This window comes from Hypanus sabinus, chromosome X1, assembly GCF_030144855.1.
Source record: "Hypanus sabinus isolate sHypSab1 chromosome X1, sHypSab1.hap1, whole genome shotgun sequence".
Lineage (NCBI taxonomy): Eukaryota > Metazoa > Chordata > Chondrichthyes > Myliobatiformes > Dasyatidae > Hypanus > Hypanus sabinus.
In genome coordinates, this window is record NC_082738.1 from 4,413,557 (window position 1) to 4,432,847 (window position 19,291).

The 19,291-nt window shown below is 40.2% G+C and overlaps 1 protein-coding gene across 1 annotated transcript; it reads left to right on the top strand.

Moving 5' to 3' along the window:
- The first annotated feature begins 920 nt into the window (after nt 1-920).
- Nucleotides 921-9,865, top strand: LOC132384989 (interferon a3-like). Its single transcript, XM_059956713.1, has 4 exons — nt 921-1,058; nt 1,414-1,494; nt 9,029-9,268; nt 9,767-9,865. Exons 1-4 carry the CDS (start codon nt 921-923, stop codon nt 9,863-9,865), a joined length of 558 nt encoding a protein of 185 aa, XP_059812696.1.
- The last annotated feature ends 9,426 nt before the right edge of the window (nt 9,866-19,291 follow it).

The following is a 19,291-nucleotide window of genomic DNA, read 5'->3' on the forward strand; positions in this document are numbered from 1 at the left end:
GCTCTTTATTTTTCTAAGCTCCATGTACCTGTCCAGGAGCCTCTTTAAAAAAACCTATCGTATCCGCCTCTAAGCACCACACACTCTCCACTCTCTGCGTAAAAAAACTTACCCCTGACATCTCCTCTGTACCTACTTCCAAGCACCTTAAAACTGTGCCCTCTCCCGATTTTAGCCTTCGGTCAACGACAAGCTCTGAGAAAAAAACTAGTTAATTAAGTGACTTGAATCCGGAGCAACAGAGGTAAACTATAGTGATGAGGTCGAGGGCCAATCAAATCGCATCTCCTAATGAGACTGGACATCTCCAGTAGTGAAAATAGTAAGCACTGGAGGAATGGATTTCCTACTGCCCGCAAACTGACCCACTACGTAAGCTGACCTGAGATACAAGTTTGAAGAGTGACCGGGGAGTTAATGTTTGTGGCAGTGAAGTTCGCGCGGGGTTTGAGGGCTGCTATCAGCGATGGTGCTTCGAAATAGACTGGTTACCATCTCCTCAAACGGTTGATAAAATCTAGATGAAGCGGAACGGGAAGTGGATAATGGAATGGGAGAGGAATTGTTTCAAGGGACTCGATCACACGTTTTAAGAGGCACTGACTGATAACCAAATGTGAAGGCTGAGAGATGAGGCCCAATGAAAAAAAGAACTGAAGTCATGGAGATGGCCTCCAGAGGAAGAAAGATATTATTAAGTTTATTATTGTCACATGTACCCTGATGCAGTTAAACGCTTTTGTTTGCATGCCAGTCAGTAATCATTCCACGCACAGTTACCTCGAGACAGGGAAAAGAAAACAGCATACAGATAGCGTGTTGCAGACAAAGAGAAAGTGCAGTGCGGGTAGACAAATAAAGTGCAAGGGCTGTTTTCAAAGTTGATTCTGGTCTCAGATCGCTACTTTCCTTAGCGTCGAATGAAGGTGGCATTGGGCCGTGTATGGAGAGTTTGCAGTGTGTGGCTGTTGTTGACCGTGACCCTGACCCTGGGCTGTGAGAGGCTGCAGTTACTTCAAGTTCTCAACACAGAGACTCTGGGCAAATCGAGTGAAATGGTGAGTTGAATCCCAAGAGACGGGTCTGAAAGACACGAATTTTGTTATGAGTGTGTGGAATGGGCTGCCGGCAGTGGTGATGGAGCGGAAATGATAGGGTCATTTAAGAGGCTCCTGGATGGGTACATGAAGCTTAGCAAAATAGAGGGCTATGGGTAACCCTAGGTGTTTCTAAAGTAAGGACATGTTAGGCATAGCTTTGTGGGCCAGAGGGCTTGTATTGTGCTGTAGGTTTCCTATGTTTCTATGTTAGGGTAGGAGCGACAGTTGTTTGGCTTTGCAACTTTACATAAATAATAAAACGGGCATCCCCAGTATTTCAGCTTCTGTAACAGAGATTATCTTCTCCTCCAAGGGTGGCCCATTTCTGTGGCACTGTGTGACAGAAAGGCTCTCTCTGAAATCCAAGCCCCTGAAGCTGGTGAAGCGCATAGAGGTGAGTGTAACCTGGATTTTATTTTCTATTCCTGCCTTGTAACCCTGGACTACAACTGGCCATTGCCCACATCTCTGTTAACATGGCAGAAGTATTTCTCTTTTTCAGTTCCTTAAAATCATCTCATCTGTCCCTCTATATTCTATAAACTTTGAACATCTCCATTCCATTAAGAATATCAAGGCTAGCGGAAGGTTTTGTTTTGAATCAGGCTTAGCACAGAGGGAGCAATATATCTGAATTGTCATAAAGGTGATTTATATGCTATATCATAAAAGTTACAATGCAAAATAAGATCACAGTGTTGTCAGTATGCATTAACATTTATGGATTAGTGATTAAAGGTCAGAAACAGAGTGGGGATAAACAATGCTGATTAGTTGGCTATAATTAGTATCCTAGTTATATTCCTTATCTTTTATAGATGAAAACTTTAGATGGTGGCATATCCACATTAGTTTTATGGTTCCAGGCTAACTAGAACAATTAGGACGTGAAGAGGAAGCAAAGTGGGTGCAAAGTGATACACAGTAAAGCAGAAGGAAGACATTTACAAATGGGACATGAAGAATGGCAGTTGAATAACGTAAGGAGATTCATTTTGGTGAGGAGAGAAACACTGATGAACTGGTAAATGTTTTGGCTTAGAGTGCTATCTTACTATGCTTGTTTGCAATAACATTTCATTAGTGGCACAACAAGCAAATATCATGGTGTGCTCTCAGGAGACTGGGCCCAGGTGTGGACAGCAGACTCACGATTCGACCAAAGACCCAGAATATTCATGAAGAGACAGAGACAGGAGGTTAGACACAGGGATACCAACAAAGCCTCGGAGGAGCGACACCACGAGACAATTAATCCTCTCTATCACAATGACTCCACTAAGGCACTCCTCACTTTTGATAATGGTCGACAAGCCAACATAGAGATGTATTACCATCTCCAACTGAACTGATCTCTTTCAAATAAAACTAAATTGCACCCCCCAATAAAAAACCCAATAAGTTGCAAGTAATGAAAGAAGGTACTATGAATTAAGTTAAAATCACTCCCCATAAATTAATGAAGTTGTTAACTGAAAAAAATCAACCCCCAAATATTATAAAGAAGTCTGCATTTGATTTCTTTCAAATTTATATGCTTCACAATGTAATATGTCCATACATCCAGAAGATATTGGAGCAGAATTAGGCTATTTGGTCCATCAAGTCTGCTCCACCATTTCAACATTGCTAATCCAATTTTCCTGTCAGCCCCAATCTCCTGCCTTCTCCTCATATCCCTTCATGCCCTGACCAATCAAGAATCCCTCAACCTCTGTGTTAAGTATATATAAAGACTTGGCCTCCATAGCTGCCTGTGACAATGAATTCCACGGATTCATCACTCTCTGGCTAAAGAAATTCCTCCTTATCTCTGTTCTAAAAGGACACCCCTTTATTCTGTGACTGTGTCCTCTGGTCTTGGAGTCTCCCACTACAGGAAACATCCTCTCCACATCCACTCTATCAAGGGCCTTCACCATTTGATAGGTTTCAATTAGGTCATCCCTCATGCTTCTGAATTCTAGTGAATACAGGCCCAGAGCCATCAGATGCTCTTCATATAACAAGTCATTCAATCCTGGATTCATTTTCCTGAACCTCCTTTGAACCCTCTCCAGTTTCAATACATCTTTACTAAGGCAAGGGACCCAAAACTGCTCACAATACTCCAAGTGAGACCTCATCAGAGCTTTATAAAAGTCTCAACATTACATCCTTGCTTTCATACTCTAGTCCTCTTGAAATGAATGCTAACATCACATTTGCCTTCCTCACCACAGACTCAACCTGCAAATTAACCTTTACTGATTCTTGCACAAGGATTCCCAAGTCCCACTGTACCTCAGTTTTTTTTGTATTCTCTCTCCATTTAGAAAATAGTCATCTGTTTAATTTCTTCTACCAAAGTGCATAACCATTCACTTCCTAACTCAGTATTCCATCTGTCATTTCTCTGCCCATTCTCCTAATCTGAATAAGTCCTTCTGTAGCTTGTCTACTTTCTCAAAACTACCTGCCCCTCCACCTATCTTCATATTGTCTACAAACATTGCAAAAGAGTCATTAATTCCATCTTCCAAAGAATCAACACAGATCCCTGTGGAACACCACTAGTCACTGGCAGCCAGTCAGAAAAGGCTCCCTTTATTCTCCTGCCAATCAGCCACTGCTTTATCCATGCTAGAATCTTTTCTGTAATACCATAGCTTGTTCAACAGCCTCGTGTGGCACCTTGTCAAAGGCTTTCAGAAAATCCAAGTATACGACGTCAACCAATTCTCCTTTTTCTGTCCTGCTTGTTATTTCTTCAAAGAATTCCACCAGCTTAGTCAGGCAAGACTTTATCTTGAGGAAACCGTGCTGACTATGGCCTATTTTGTCATGTGCCTCCAAGTACCCTGAGGCCTCATCCTTAATAATCGACTCCAACATTTTCCCAACCACTGAGGTCAGACTAACTGGCCTAAAATTTTCTTTCTTCTGCCTCTCTCCCTTCTTGAAGAGTGGAGTGATATTTGGAATTGTCCAGCCTTATGGAACCATTTCAGAATCTAGTGATTCTTGAAAGATCATTACTAATGGCTCCACAATCTCTTCAGCCACCACTTTCAGAACCTTGGGGTATACACCATCTGGTTCAGGTGACTTTATCTACCTCCAGAACTTTCAGTTTCCCATGAACCTTCTCTCTAGTTGTGGTAACTTCACACACTTCATGCCCCCTGAAACCCGGAACTTCCACCATACTGCTAGTGTCTTCTACAGCAAAGACTGATACAGAATACTTATTTAATTCATCTGCTACTTTGTTGTCCCCCATTACTACCCCTCCAGCATTGTTTTTCAATGGTTCAATATCCATCATCGCCTCTCTTTTACATTTTATGTATCTGAAGAAACTTTTGGTATCCTCTTTAATATTATTGGCTAGCTCACTTTTGTATTCCATCTTTGCCTTCTTAATGACTTTTAGTTGCCTTCTGGTGGTTGTTATAAGCTTCCCAATCCTTTAACTTCCCATTAATCTTTGCTTAATTATATGCACTCTCTTTGGCTTTTATGTTGTCTTTGACTTCTCTTGTTAGCCATGGTTGTGCCATCTTTCCTTTAGAAAACTTCTTCCTTTTTCGGATGTATATATCCTGTGCCTTCTGAATTGCTTCCAGAAGTTACAACCATTGCAGCTCTGCCATCATCCCTGCCAGTGTTCTTTCTCTGTCCAACTCCAATCCTCGCTGTAATTCCCTTTACTCTACTGTAATACTGATGCATCTGATTTTAGCTTCTCCTTCTCAAATTTCAGGGTAAATTTGATCACTTTTTATGATGATCACTTACCCTAAGGGTTCTTTTATCTTAAGCTGTCTAAGCAATTCTGGATCATTGCACAACACCCATCCAGGAATGCTGATACTCTAGTTGGGTCAACCACAGATTTTTCTAAAAAGTAGGCACTTTCGAAATTCCCCCTCCTGAAATCCAGCACAAACCTGATTTTCCCAGTCTACCTGCATATTGAAGTCCCCCATAATGATTGTAACATTGTGCTTTTGGCATGCATATTCTATCTCCCATTGTAATCTGTAGGCCACATCCTTACTACTGTTTGGCGTCCTGTATACAGCTCCCATCAGGGTCTTTTTACCCGTGCAGTTCCTTCACTCTATCCACAATGATTCAACATCTTCTGATCTTGTGTCACCTCTTTCTAATGATTTGGTGTCATTTTTTACCAACAGAGCAATGTCACCCCCTCTGTCTTCCTGTCTATCCTTTCAATGCAATGTTTATCCTTGGACATTAAATTCCCAGCTACGATCTTGCAGTCATGATTCCATGATGCCTATAACATCATACCTGCTAATCTGTAAATGTGCTGCAAGTTCACCTACCTTATTCCTTATACTGTGTGCATTCAGATATAGCATCTTTACTCCTGTAATAGTATATGTTCAACTGTTTCATAATGATTACAGATATACACAAACCTGATTGATGTTTTCGAACAAGATATAAGGAATAATTAATCATAGTATGGCCAATTTTGTCATATCAAAATAATTCGTTCCCTTCTTGTTCTATCCCCTTATGTCATAAGCCTGAATTTTATGTATTCTATTAAGAGGTCTCCCCTTACACCCATTATCCCACATGTCTTGCCCTCACCCCCTAATTCTTAACTGCTAAGCCAACAAACCAGAGTACTCTTTAAACAATCATCGAATGCAGGAAACACGTGCCAGTCACAATGAACATGGCAATGTTAGACAGAAAGCGCTCAGGAACTTAATAGCTCAAGTTAAGATAATGCTTAGTAAATCAGGTTCTCAAGAACCCAAAAAGCTTAACACTCTACGGCAAGTTGCAGAAGCCTAATTTCACTCAGTGATTCTCACTGCAACAATTAGCAGCAGGTTTGTGTTGACAGCAGCACTTTCAGAATGAAATTTTGATGATAAAAGGGTAATTTGACCTAACAGTTAAGGAGGCCATTCTATCTCTCAAGTGTATGCAGGCAGTAGAGTGAACTTTAATTACCTTTGAATGAATTTTAATTTGCTCCTCCTTTATGCAATAGAGCAAATATTTCCCTTCAATCATTTACAACTTTTTAAATTTATTTTTTGAGAAACAATGTGGAATAGGCCCTTTCAGGCCATCAAGCTGCACTGCCCAGCAGCCTCTGATTTAATCTGAGTCTAATCATAGGACAATTAACCTACCAACCGGTATGTCTTTGGACTGTGGGAGGAAACCAGAGCACTCGGAGGAAACTCAGCCAGTCATGGGAATAATAAACAAACTCCTTACAGGCAAAAGTGGGAATTGAATCCAGGTCGCCTGTACTGTAAAGCACTGTGTTAAACACTACGCTACCATAGAATTTCTTGGTTGTAGGGAGTCACCAATACTCATCACTCCCTATCTACTAGGGTTCATTACCTGGAGTGAACCATGCAGGGGTCCATGGGTCCCTTGCTTTGTGGTATTAGCCATGGCACAAAAAAGGCTGGGAACCCCTGCCTAGAGACAATATGAATGAATATGCTGCCACTGAGGCTGAGGAAGCTCATCCAACAATGAAACACCATGCAAGGAGAAAAGGTTAATTCATGATGTATAGATAAAGCAACATTAAAGATTAGTTATAATATGATATAATTTTATATAAAATTGAAAGGGATTTAATTAAATCTCAACCAGGGTCATAGGTACAAACAATATGACTACAAAAATATGAAGTGTAAGCTGACACTTTAACTATTTCTGCTTTCCCTTTAACTATTTTTAATTAGTTCTCATCTACAAGTCTCAAAGCTAGCGAATTCCAGAAATTCGCCACCCTACATGAGCAGAAATACCTAAGTTTCTCAGTTTTAAATCACTGCCCTTGTAATTACATTAGCTTGTAACTACCTCCCCCTATTCAAAGTTTTCCAACTAGTGGAGACATCTTGAGATCTACCCTAGCATGCCCCCTATGGAAATTAAAAGTTTCAATCCAATAAGACCTCATTTTTCTAAGCTCTAAAAGTACAGATTCAAATTAAACTGCTCATGATAGCATTACAGCACAGAAACAAACACCTCTGTTCACAATATCTGTGCCCATCATCATCACCATCATTACGAGCCATGTCATATGACATGGGTGATCATGGTCTCTCCATGACCATGATTGTTTTTGACTAATTTTTCTACAGAAGAGGTTTGCCATTGCCTTCTTCTGGGCGGAGTCTTTACAACAGGGCTGACCCCACCCATTATCAATACTTTTCAGAGATTGTGTGTCTGGAGTCAGTGGTCACATAACTAGGACTCATGATATGCACTAGTTGCTCATACAACCATCCACCACCTGTTGCTATGGCTTTACGTGACCTTGATCAGGTGGAATGGGGGGGGGGGGCGAGGCAGGTGCTGCACCTTGCCCAAGGGTGACTTGCAGGCTAGCAGAAAGAAAGAGCATCTTACATCTCATTTGGTAGAGATGTATTTCCACCCTGCCATCCATTTTGATGCCAATTTAAATCAGAATTTCCTTCCTTAAATAAGAGGACCAAAACTGTGCACAATAATTTAGATACGGTGTCACCAATATTCTGTATAGATGTCAAAGTATTTCTAAACTTCAAAGTTATTTGAATAAGGGTCAACATGCCACTGCCTTCCTAACTACATGTTGCATTTGCCTACTAACATTTTGTGATTCATGAACAGTCAATCCAGAATAGACATCCTCTGTACTCCACTCATTTACAATCATAAAATTGCTTTACTGTTTCTGTTTCACTTTAATGCTAATCTTTAGGCACCTAGGAAGCTTTGTATATGAGTCCCCTTTGCACTTTGTTTTTATTTGCTGTTAACTTATGCTACGTCCACACTAGACCAGCCAGATAAATCCGTAGCCGAAGCTTTTTCTCTTCGTTTTGATCCTCCGTGCACACCAGAATGGCGTTTTCCTCCCCAAAAAATGAAGTTTTTCTAAAACACCCTCCAGAGTGTGTAAATTTGAAAACACTGATTGGGTAGAGCAGTGTGGACGGGGTAACCGGAGATTTTTTTCAAACAGTGTCATGACGTGCCGGAACAGACGGTGGCGGCAGCGCGGCATTTCATTGTTTTCTTGAATACAACCTCACACACAACCTAACAATTTCAGAACAGACGGCAACGAGACTGAAGCCAGAAGAGTTAGAAATGTACTTACCAAATACTTTGACCTATAATTTACTGAATAAATAAATATACTCACTTTGCCCTGTTTTCTGTTCTTGCTCGTATGAAGGTGGTTTACCTATTTATGCAAGTACTTCTCTGGCAATAGATGTGTAACAGCTTACTGTAACATTGTATGGAAATAACACTGATGCAGACATGCTTTATACATTTAACAAGGTGCTTTATTAATGCAACAGAGTTAGTCAGTTTTTCAATGTTCGTCATCAGCCAGGTCAATCTGCCTGTGAACTCCCTATCGGTTGCCTCCATACACTTCAGTATTTGGTTTTTTTTTGTTTTAAGTCCTCCTGCGCGAGAGCCAACAGCTGTCCATCGTTTGGCAATTTCCTTTTAAGTTTTTCTAGTCTGTAACTGCACAAACGTGCACTTTCACAGCAAGGTTCGACACCAAACATGTTGCTTGTTTTCTGTAGATGTGTCCTGCGCATGCCCAGTTGGAGGAGGTTCGCCCAAATACCCATTTTAATGTGGGCGGAGGTATTTTCAAAAACACTTGGTGTGGGAGCCTATCATTTTTACGCGAAACTGGCGTTTTCAAAATTACCTGGTCTAATGTAGATGTAGCCTTAGTGGCTTGCAATCCCAAACCACATGCATCAGATTCAAATTCTACTTGTTAAAAACAAACCATTTCCAGTTTCATGTTTTCCTATTTGTTAACTTCTTGTTCATGTTGATAAGTACTAAAGGTCTAATAGCTGTGAAGATCTCTTTAACAGCACTGCATGAATTTTGCACAGACCCAAGAGGGAATCAATATTGTCCATCAAACATTGCAACAAATTACCAAAGTCTACAGCATGAACTTGGATTCAGTCACATGGTCTAGGAACAAAGTAGAACACTTCAGACTTCTTCTGGATCGGCAACTCAGCAAGCTGGAAGCATGTATAAGAAAACCAAGCTCAAAATCCAGGTCAAAAGGAAAGGGCAAAATTAGGAAATACTTCAAGAAGCTGAGAACGTTTCTCAAACAGAAGGTAAGAGAGCATGTATACTGTATTATTCAAATGTAGAATCCAAATCAGGTTTATTGTTACTGACATATGTCTTGAAAATTACTGTTCTGAGGCAGCAGTACAGAACAATACATAAAAATACTATAAGTTAAAATAAGAGATATAAAAATAAATATGTAGTGCAAAAAGATAGCAAAATAGTGAGGTAGTGTTAATGAGTTCCTGGAACTTCCACAAATGTGCTGACAGAGGGTAAGAAACTGTTCCTTAAATGTTGAGCATGTGTTTTCTGGATCCTATACCACCTCCTTGATAGTAGTAAAGAGAAGAAGGCATGTCCTGGGTGATGGGGATCCTTAATGATGGATACCACCTTTTTGAGGCATCACTTCTAGATGTCCTGGATGCCAGACAGGTTTGTGCCCATGATGGAACTGGCTGAGTTTACAACCTTCAGCAGCTTTTTCCGATCCTATTCATTCTCTAATGTATTTTTATATTTTGTTTTGACATTTTTAGCAATTTAATACATGTGCCTGGGAAATAACCAAAGCTGAGACCAGAAGCCATTTACAGCAGCTTCTTTTCATTCAAGCAAAAATCAGCAGGAACAACTGAATAATTTTCAAAGGCATTTTCTACACAACATAAAAATTATAGCCATTTATTTATTATAATTATATTAATAATTATTTCAGTATGTGTTTGGTGGAATGCTAAGGATTCACTGGGAAAGATCTATGAAAAAACCTGTTATTATTTCTTCCATAATGAACTGACATACTGTATTATAAACAGCAATTTCAATTTGTAGAACACTATTTGCATTATTGCCTTTTCTCATGTTCTAGCTGAATGAAATGACCGAAGATCCACCTCAACTCTGAATTCTATTAAATCATTATAACTTCATGTCATACAATGTTACTGTTTTGCAAAATAAGTCATGGCAAAATGCACATTAAGCATGAACATCAAACCATTGCATTCCATGAAGAATTATTGAAAATGTTTACAATATGTAATGTAAATTTAGCATTGATATTATCTTGTGAGTTGAACTCTGTGCTGTCATTCTGAAAGCAAGTGCTATGGAGTTAAGCAGCTAAAGATAAGACATGTTTCACATTTAGCTTTGCCCCATATTTGCTTTGAGGATGATGAGGTTAGCTGAATACTGCCTCAAGACTGGATAATGTTTTCAAGCCCTTTAAAGAGAGTTTGATTGACAACAAACCCAGAGAAATATTGACCTTTACATTTTGGCTTTTCTAATGGGCAGCACATTAGGATGCTCCTATTTATATTTATTTATTTGTTCATTTATTGTGATTACTTCACCAAGGAAATATTAGTTTCATGCAATGTGAAATGCTAATTCTTACATGTAACTGATGTCTATAAATTGAAGAACAATATTTCTAACAAATGGAAAACTTTATCCTGAAAGAAAATATTTTAGTACAAATAAATTGTTTTAAACATTACACTGAAATGATATTTATTACCCATTTGTGTCAGGCCACTTTTCGTTCTTCTGATGAACATCTTTGAATTCCCATCCTGCCCTCTGCTGCTTTCACTCTCTATTTCTTTCGAAACTTTAATCTTTTGTTACCAGAATATCTTCCAAGTTTGTTGAAAATTACTGTTTGTTGTTTTCTTTGCTGTTTCTTCATTAAGCTCGACATCGTATGTTATTTTATTTGCTTGCTGCACCAGTAATCTACAAATCATTTCATACTTGCTTTCATATTTTTATTTTGTTGGTTCAATTTTACATCCTCCAATGGTCAAATTTTCATTGGCAAGGTGGGTGCTGCTAATTGTTCTTTCAGTGTGAATCCAACTCATCTAAATTGTGTACTCATTCAACTACAATACTCACTGTCCTTCAGTGACTTTCCTTTTGTTGATAAAAATATATTCTATACGGTTTTCCATGGTTATTTGATATTATCTTGTAAGGAAGAGAATTATAAGAATTTAAACACATGGTTATGAAGAGAATTGAGGTATATGGATGATACAGAAGAGAACATTTAGTCTAAATTAGCATCACAGTTGATACAGCATCATGGGCTGAATAGCTTGTCTAGTGCTGTACTGCTTTATATTCTATACTAATTATATTCTAACTGTTGTATTAAGGACTAGAGGGCCAGTTTGAGATTATATGTTTAGATGGTTGAGAGCTCAAATCTGAGGTGGTCTGTTCCAACTCCAACTCTTTTTATTATTTGATATTCAGATTGATATGTCCATCCAGGGTATTGAAGCCCTCCATTATGGGTTTTGTAAACCCTGAGGACTGTTAATTGTCTACGATTGGTCACTTTATCTGTTGCTGTACGGAAAATCACAGTCACAGAGAAACATTCAGGGGAATATCCATTTGAGAATGAACCTGCTACTTCACTGTGCTCATAATTTTTATTCCCTTTGCATGGCCTGCCATTTTGGCGTTCACAAACATAGTGTTTCCATTCTTAGGGTTATATTTAAAAATCTAAGTTATTGATCCAGATATTGGAATTCAAATTCATTCCAGTTGCTAGGAACTTCAAATTCAAGAAATGCACACAGGAATGAAAATCTGGTGTGAGTAAAGGTGACCACGAAACTAAAGTAAAAAAATTACTTCAGGTTAAAGAAATCTGCTAGCCTTTCACATGTGACACTAGATACATTAATATGGCTGCCTCTTAATCGATCCTGGAAATGACCTGAGAAGCCAGTTTATGTGGCGTGCATTAATGGAGATGAATGCTAGTATTGCCAGTGGCACTTGTGTCCTGTGAATGATTAACAGATAAAAAAAAACACCCGCAGATCATTCATAAATTCAATTCATTCAATTGTTTTGAATATCTGTGGCCCACTCTTATACTGCAAGTTTAACACAGATAATCCCAATGTATATGTTGGTAGGAACCAAAGGAGACGCAATGCAAGTAGGGGTTTTTGACAGATCCTGCGGTTTTATTCCCTTGCAATTTATCCGAATCTGACGACTCCAACACAAATCTCGGAATATAAAGTGCATTTGTGCATTTCAGTCCAGTGCATGTTGAATTTTCATTGTGTTCTGGATTTGTTAAAAAATATATCACAATACATGCAGATGTTTGCAAAAATCAACTAATGTTTATTGATGATTGTTGAGAGTTTCATATACTTGAGAAGCTGAAGAAGTCTTTACAGTTGTAATTGTCTAGAATGGGCATTGCTCACAGGCACATTTGAGACATTGGCCCTACTGAGTTTCATCTGACAAACTCCTTTAAGCTGTATTCATGAACGTGGCATACAAGATCACTATCGGGCTCATTTTAAATATGCTGTTTCTGAATTTCCAGGAAACAAATTATTGTAGTCCACCATAGCATGCAACTATATACTGTATATATTGAAATACATTTGTGGTTTAATTACTCATGATTAATCTGACCATAAGATTGTCGGAGTGGACTGAGGCAGAGTGGGACGACTTTGGCTCAATCAGGCTTCATCGAGAACAGGCAGAGGTGAGGTTGAACGGGGCACGACTGCGCAAGCGCGTGTAAGTCGGCCTCTGAGATCAGCGGGGGAATTTAAAAACCGAGCAGAGGCTGAGTATGAGCTTCACTCCAGGTGAGGTAAGGCTGGGTAAGCTCCTTTAATTAATCTAATTAGCTTCGGAGTAGGTAATGGAGGTAGCAATTAGGGCAGTTGAGTGCTCCATTTGCAGTATGTGGGAAGTCAGGGCAAGCACTGTTGTCCCTGATGACTACACCTATAAAAAGTGCATCCAGCTGCAGCTCCTGACAAACCGCGTTAGGGGACTGGAGCTGGAGCTGGATGAACTTCGGATCATTCAGGAGGCAGAGGCAGAAATAGACAGGAGTTTCAGGGAGATAGTCACCCCTAGGAGTCAGGAGACAGGTAGTTGGGTGACTGTCAGGAGATGGAAGAGGAATAGAAAGGAAGAGCAGAGCACCCCTTTGGCCGTTCCCATCAACAATAAGTATACCGTTTTGGATACTGTTGGTGGGGATGACCTACCAGGGGCAAGTTACAGTGGTTGCATCTCTGGCACCAAGACTGGACCCTCAGCTCAGAAGGGAAGGAGGGAAAAGAGGAGAGCAGTAGTGATAGGGGATTCGATAGTTAGGGGGACAGATAGGAGGTTCTGTGGAAGAGATCGAGAATCCCGGATGGTCTGTTGCCTCCCTGGTGCCAGGGTCCACGATATCTCGGATCGAATTCTCAGTATTCTCAAGAGGGAGGGTGAACAGCCAGATGTTGTGGTCCACGTAGGGACCAATGACGTGGATAGGAAGAAGGAGGAGGTCCTGCAAAGAGAGTTTAGGGAATTAGGTGCAAAGTTGAAGGACAGGACCTCCAGGATAGCAATCTCAGGACTGCTACCAGTGCCACGTGCAGGTGGGTTTAGAAATAGTGAGATAGTGCAGATCAACACATGGCTGAAGACATGGTGCAGGAGGGAGGGCTTCAGATTTACAGATAATTGGGCAATTTTCCAGGGAAGGTGGGACCTGTTGTGGCGGGACGGTTTACATCTGAACTGGAGGGTGATGAATATTCTTGCAGGTAGGTTTGCTAGAGAGGCTCCAGTGGATTTAAACTAGATACGAGAGGGGAGGGGAACCAGAGTGTAGGAACAGATGTATGGGAGAAGGACGAAAAAGAAGCCAGTAAAGTTCTTTGTACTGTTAGAGATAAACAGAGAGGAAGAGGTGGAGAATTTCTTACATGCATTTATTTTAAAGCAAGGAGCATTGTAAGAAAGGTGGATGAGCTTAGAGCATGGATTGATACATGGAAATATGATGTTGTAGCTGTTAGTGAAACATGGTTGCAGGAGGGGTGTGATTGGCAACTAAATATTCCTGGATTTCATTGTTTCAGGTGTGATAGAATCAGAGGGACAAGAGGGGGAGGTGTTGCATTGCTTGTCAGAGAAAATACTACAACGGTGCTCTGGCAGGATAGATTAGAGGGCTCATCTAGGGAGACTATTTGGGTGGAATTGAGGAATGGGAAAGGTGTAGTAGCACTTATAGGGGTGTATTATAGACTACCTAATGGGGAGCGAGAATTGGAGGAGCAAATTTGCAAAGAGATAGCAGATGTTTGTAGTAAGCACAGGGTTGTGATTGTGGGAGATTTTAATTTTCCACACATAGCCTGGGAAGCCCATACTCTAAAAGGGATAGATGGTTTGGAGTTTGTAAAATGTGTGCAGGATAGTTTTTTGCAGCAATACATAGAGGTACCAACTAGAGAAGCGGCAGTGTTGGATCTCCTGTTAGGGAATGAGATAGGCCAGGTGACGGAGGTATGTGTTGGGGAGCACTTCGGGTCCAGTGATCACAATGCCATTAGTTTCAATATAATTATGAAGGACAGGTCTGGACCCAGGGTTGAGATTTTTGATTAGAGAAAGGCTAACTTTGAGGAGATGCTAAAGGATTTAGAAGGAGTGGATTGGGACAATTTGTTTCATGGGAAGGATGTAATAGAGAAATGGAGGTCATTTAAAGGTGAAATTTTGAGGGTACAGAATCTTTATGTTCCTGTTAGGTTGAAAAGAAAGGTTAACAGATTGAGAGAGCCGTGGTTTTCAAGGGATATTGGAAACTTGGTTAGGAAAAAGAGGGAGTAAATGAGGTGCTCGAGGAATATAAAGAATATAAGAAGAATCTTAAGAAAGAAATTAGAAAAGCTAAAAGAAGATACAAGGTTGCTCTGGCAAGTAAGGTGAAAATAAATCTGAAAGATTTCTACAGTTATATTAATAGCAAAAGGATAGTGAGGGATAGAATTGGTCCCTTAGAGAATCAGAGTGGACAGCTATGTGTGGAGCCGAAAAAGATGGGGGAGATTTTGAACAATTCCTTTTCTTCAGTATTCACTAAGGAGAAGGATATTGAATTGTGTAAGGTAAGGGAAACAAGTAGGGAAGTTATGGAAACTATGACGATTAATGAGGAGGAAGTACTGGCACTTTTAAGGAATATAAAAGTGGATAAATCTCCAGGTCCTGACAGGATATTCCCTAGGACCTTGAGGGAAGTTAGTGTAGAAATAGCAGGGGCTCTGACAGAAATATTTCAAATGTCATTTGAAACGGGGTTGGTGCCGAAGGATTGGTGTATAGCTCATGTGGTTCCATTGTTTAAAAAGAGTTCTAAGAGTACACCTAACAACTATAGGCCTGTCAGTTTGACATCAGTGGAGGCTAAATTAATGGAAAGTATTCTTAGAGATGGTATATATAATTATCTGGATAGACAGGGTCTAATTAGGAACAGTCAGCATGGATTTGTGCGTGGAAGGTCATGTTTGACAAATCTTATTGAATTTTTTGAAGAGGATATGAGGAAAGTTGATGAGGGTAAAGCAGTGGATGTTGTCTATATGGACTTCAGTAAGGCCTTTGACAAGGTTCGGCATGGAAGGTTAGTTAGGAAGGTTCAATCATTAGGTATTAATATTGAAGTACTTTGTAGTAAAATGGATTCAACAGTGGCTGGATGGGAGATGGCAGAAACTAGTGGTGGATAACTGTTTGTCAGGTTGGAGGCCGGTGACTAGTGGTGTGCCTCAGGGATCTGTACTGGGTCCAATGTTGTTTGTCATATACATTAATAATCTGGATGATGGGGTGGTAAATTGGATTAGTAAGTATGCAGATGATACTAAGATATATGGCGTTGTGGATAATGAAGTAAGTTTTCAAAGTTTGCAGTGAGATTTAGGCTAGTTAGAAGAGTGGGCTGAACGGTGGCAGATGGAGTTTAATGCTGAGAAGTGTGAAGTGCTACATTTTGGTAGGAATAATCCAAATAGGACATACATGGTAAACGGTAGGGCATTGAAGAATGCAGTAGAACAGAGTGATCTAGGAATAATGGTGCATAGTTCCCTGAAGGTGGAATCTCATGTGGATAGGGTGGTGAAGAAAGCTTTTGGTATGTTGGCCTTTATAAATCAGAGCATTGAGTATAGGAGTTGGGATGTGATGTTAAAATTGTACAAGGCATTGGTAAGGCCGAATTTGGAGTATTGTGTACAGTTCTGGTCACTGAATTATAGGAAAGATGTCAACCAAATAGAGAGAGTACAGAGAAGATTTACTAGAATGTTACCTGGGTTTCAGCACCTAAGTTACAGGGAAAGGTTGAACAAGTTAGGTCTTTATTCTTTGGAGCATAGAAGGTTGAGGGGGGACTTGATAGAGGTATTTAAAATTATGAGATGAATAGATAGAGTTGATGTGGATAGGCTTTTTGCATTGAGAGTAGGGGAGATTCAAACAAGAGGACATGAGTTGAGAGATAGGGGACAAAAGTTTACGGGAAACACAAGGGGGAATTTCTTTACTCAGAGAGTGGTAGCTGTGTGGAACAAGCTTCCAGTAGAAGTGGTAGAGGCAGGTTTGGTATTGTCATTTAAAGTAAAATTGGATAGGTATATGGACAGGAAAGGAATGGAGGGTTATGGGCTGAGTGCGGGCCAGTGGGACTCAGTGAGAGTAAGTGTTCGGCATGGACTAGAAGGGCCGAGATGGCCTGTTTCCATGCTGTAGTTGTTACATAGTTATAATTGTTTTCATTATCAAATTGAAATCTATTTTCAGCCATATTAGTGTACTCTTCTGTACATAAATCAATATTTTACATTGAATGGACCCCATGCATAGAAAGATTGCTGGTTTTGATGTGGGCAATATTCAACAACGTTAAGCGAAAATACAAAATTTTGCTGATCCAATTTACCACATTATCATCCAAATCATTGATATAGATTACAAATAACAATGGACCCAGCACTGATCCCTGTGGCACACCACTAGTCACAGGCCTCCACTCAGAGAAGCAATCCTCCACTACCACTCTCTGATTTCTCCCAGTGAGCCAATGTCTAATCCAATTTACTATCTCACCATGTATACCTAGCGACTGAATCTTCCTAACTAACCTCCCATGTGGGACCTTATCAAAGGCCTTACTGAAGTCCATGTGGACAACATCCACTGCCTTCTCTTCATCCACTTTCCAGGTAACCTCCTTGAAAAACTCTAATAGATTGGTTAAACATGACCTACCACACACAAAGCCAAAGTTGACTCTCCCTAATAAGTCCCTGTCTGTCCAAATACTTGTAGATCCTATCTCTTAGTACTCCTTCCAATAATTTATCTACTACCAACATCAGATTTACCAGCCTATAGTTTCCCGGATTACTTTTAGAGCCTTTTTTAAACAAGGGAACAACATGAGCTATTCTCCAATCCTCTGGCACCTCACCCGTGGATACCGACATTTTAAATACATCTGCCAGGGCCCCTGCAATTTCAACACTAGTCTCCTTCAAGGTCCGAGGGAATACCCTGTCAGGTCCTGGGGATTTATCTACTCTGATTTGCCTCAAGACAGCAAGCACCTCCTCCTCTTTAATCTGTATAGGTTCCATGACCTCGCTACTTGTTTGCCTTATTTCCATTGACTCCATGCCAGTTTCCTTGGCAAATACAAATGCAAAAAATGCATTTAAGATCTCCCCCATTTCTTTTGGTTGCATACATAGCTGACCACTCTGATCTTCAAGAGGACCAATTTTATCCCTTACTATCCTTTTACTCTTAATATACCTGTAGAAACTCTTAGGATTAACCTTCACCCTGACTGCCAAAGCTACCTCATGTCTTCTTTTAGCCCTCCTGATTTCTTTCTTAACTATTTTCTTGCACTTGTTATACTCCTCAAGCACTTTATTTGTTCCCTGTTGCCTGTACATGTCATACATCTCTCTCTTCTTCATCAGATTTCCAATATCCCTCAAAAATCAAGGTTCCTTATTCTTACTCACTTTGCCTTTAATCCTGACAGGAACATACAAACTCTGCAATCTCAAAATTTCTCCTTTGAAGGCCTCCCACTTACCAATCACATCCTTGCCAGAGAACAACCTGTCCCAATCCACACTTTTTAGATCCTTTCTCATTTTTTCAAATTTGGCCTTTTTCCAGTTTAGAACCTCAACCCAAGGACCAGATCTATCTTTATCCATGATCAAGTTGAAACTAATGGTGTTATGATCACTAGACCCAAAGTGTTCCCCTACACACACTTCCGTCACTTGTCCTAACTCATTTCCTAATAGGAGATTTAATATTGCATCCTCCCTAGTTGGTACTTCTATATATTGATTTAAAAAACTTTGCTGAACACATTTTACAAACTCTAACCCGTCTAGACCTTTAACAGTATGGGTGTCCCAATCAATATGTGGAAAATTAAAACTCCCCTACTATCACAACTTTATGTTTCCTGCAGTTGTCTGCTATCTCTCTGCAAATTTGCTCCTCCAATTCTCACTGACTAGTCGGTGGTCTATAATACAACCCCATTAATGTGGTTGTACCTTTCCTGTTTCTCAGCTCCACCCATATGGCCTCAGTAGACAAGCCCTCTAATCTGTCCTGCCTGAGCACTGCTGTAACATTTTCCCTGACTTCATCCCTCTGCCTCTATCATGTATGAAACATCAGAACCCTGGAACATTGAGCTGCCAGTCCTGCCCCTTCTGCAGCCAAGTTTCACTAATGACTATAATGTCATAATTCCACGTGTCAATCCACACCATCAGCTCGTCTGCCTTCCCCACAATACTCCTACAATGAAATAGACACACCTCAGAAGATTATTACCACCACACACAACCCTGCTATTTCTGACTTTACATGAACTTTTAACATCATTCATTTTCACTCCCTCTCCAATATCTGCTCTGGCACTCTGGTTCCTATCCCACTGCAAATCTATTTTAAACTCTTCCCAATAATAGCACTAGCAAACCTCCCTGCAAGGATATTGTTCCCCCTGTAGTTCAGGTGTAACCCATCTCTCTTGGACAGGTCCCACCTGCCCCAGAATAGGTCCCAATGATCCTGAAATCTGAAACCCTGCCCCCTACACCAGTTCCTCAGCCACGTGTTCATCCTCCAGAGCATCCTACACTTACCCTTACTGGCAC

Coding starts and splice junctions, on each gene's coding strand:
- LOC132384989 (XM_059956713.1), top strand. CDS start 921: ATGAAGGTGGCATTGGGCCGTGTATGGAGAGTTTGCAGTGTGTGGCTG. Junction 1,495..9,028: donor AGCTGGTGAAGCGCATAGAG/GTGAGTGTAACC, acceptor AATTTTGCACAG/ACCCAAGAGGGAATCAATAT. Junction 9,269..9,766: donor GAACGTTTCTCAAACAGAAG/GTAAGAGAGCAT, acceptor TGACATTTTTAG/CAATTTAATACATGTGCCTG.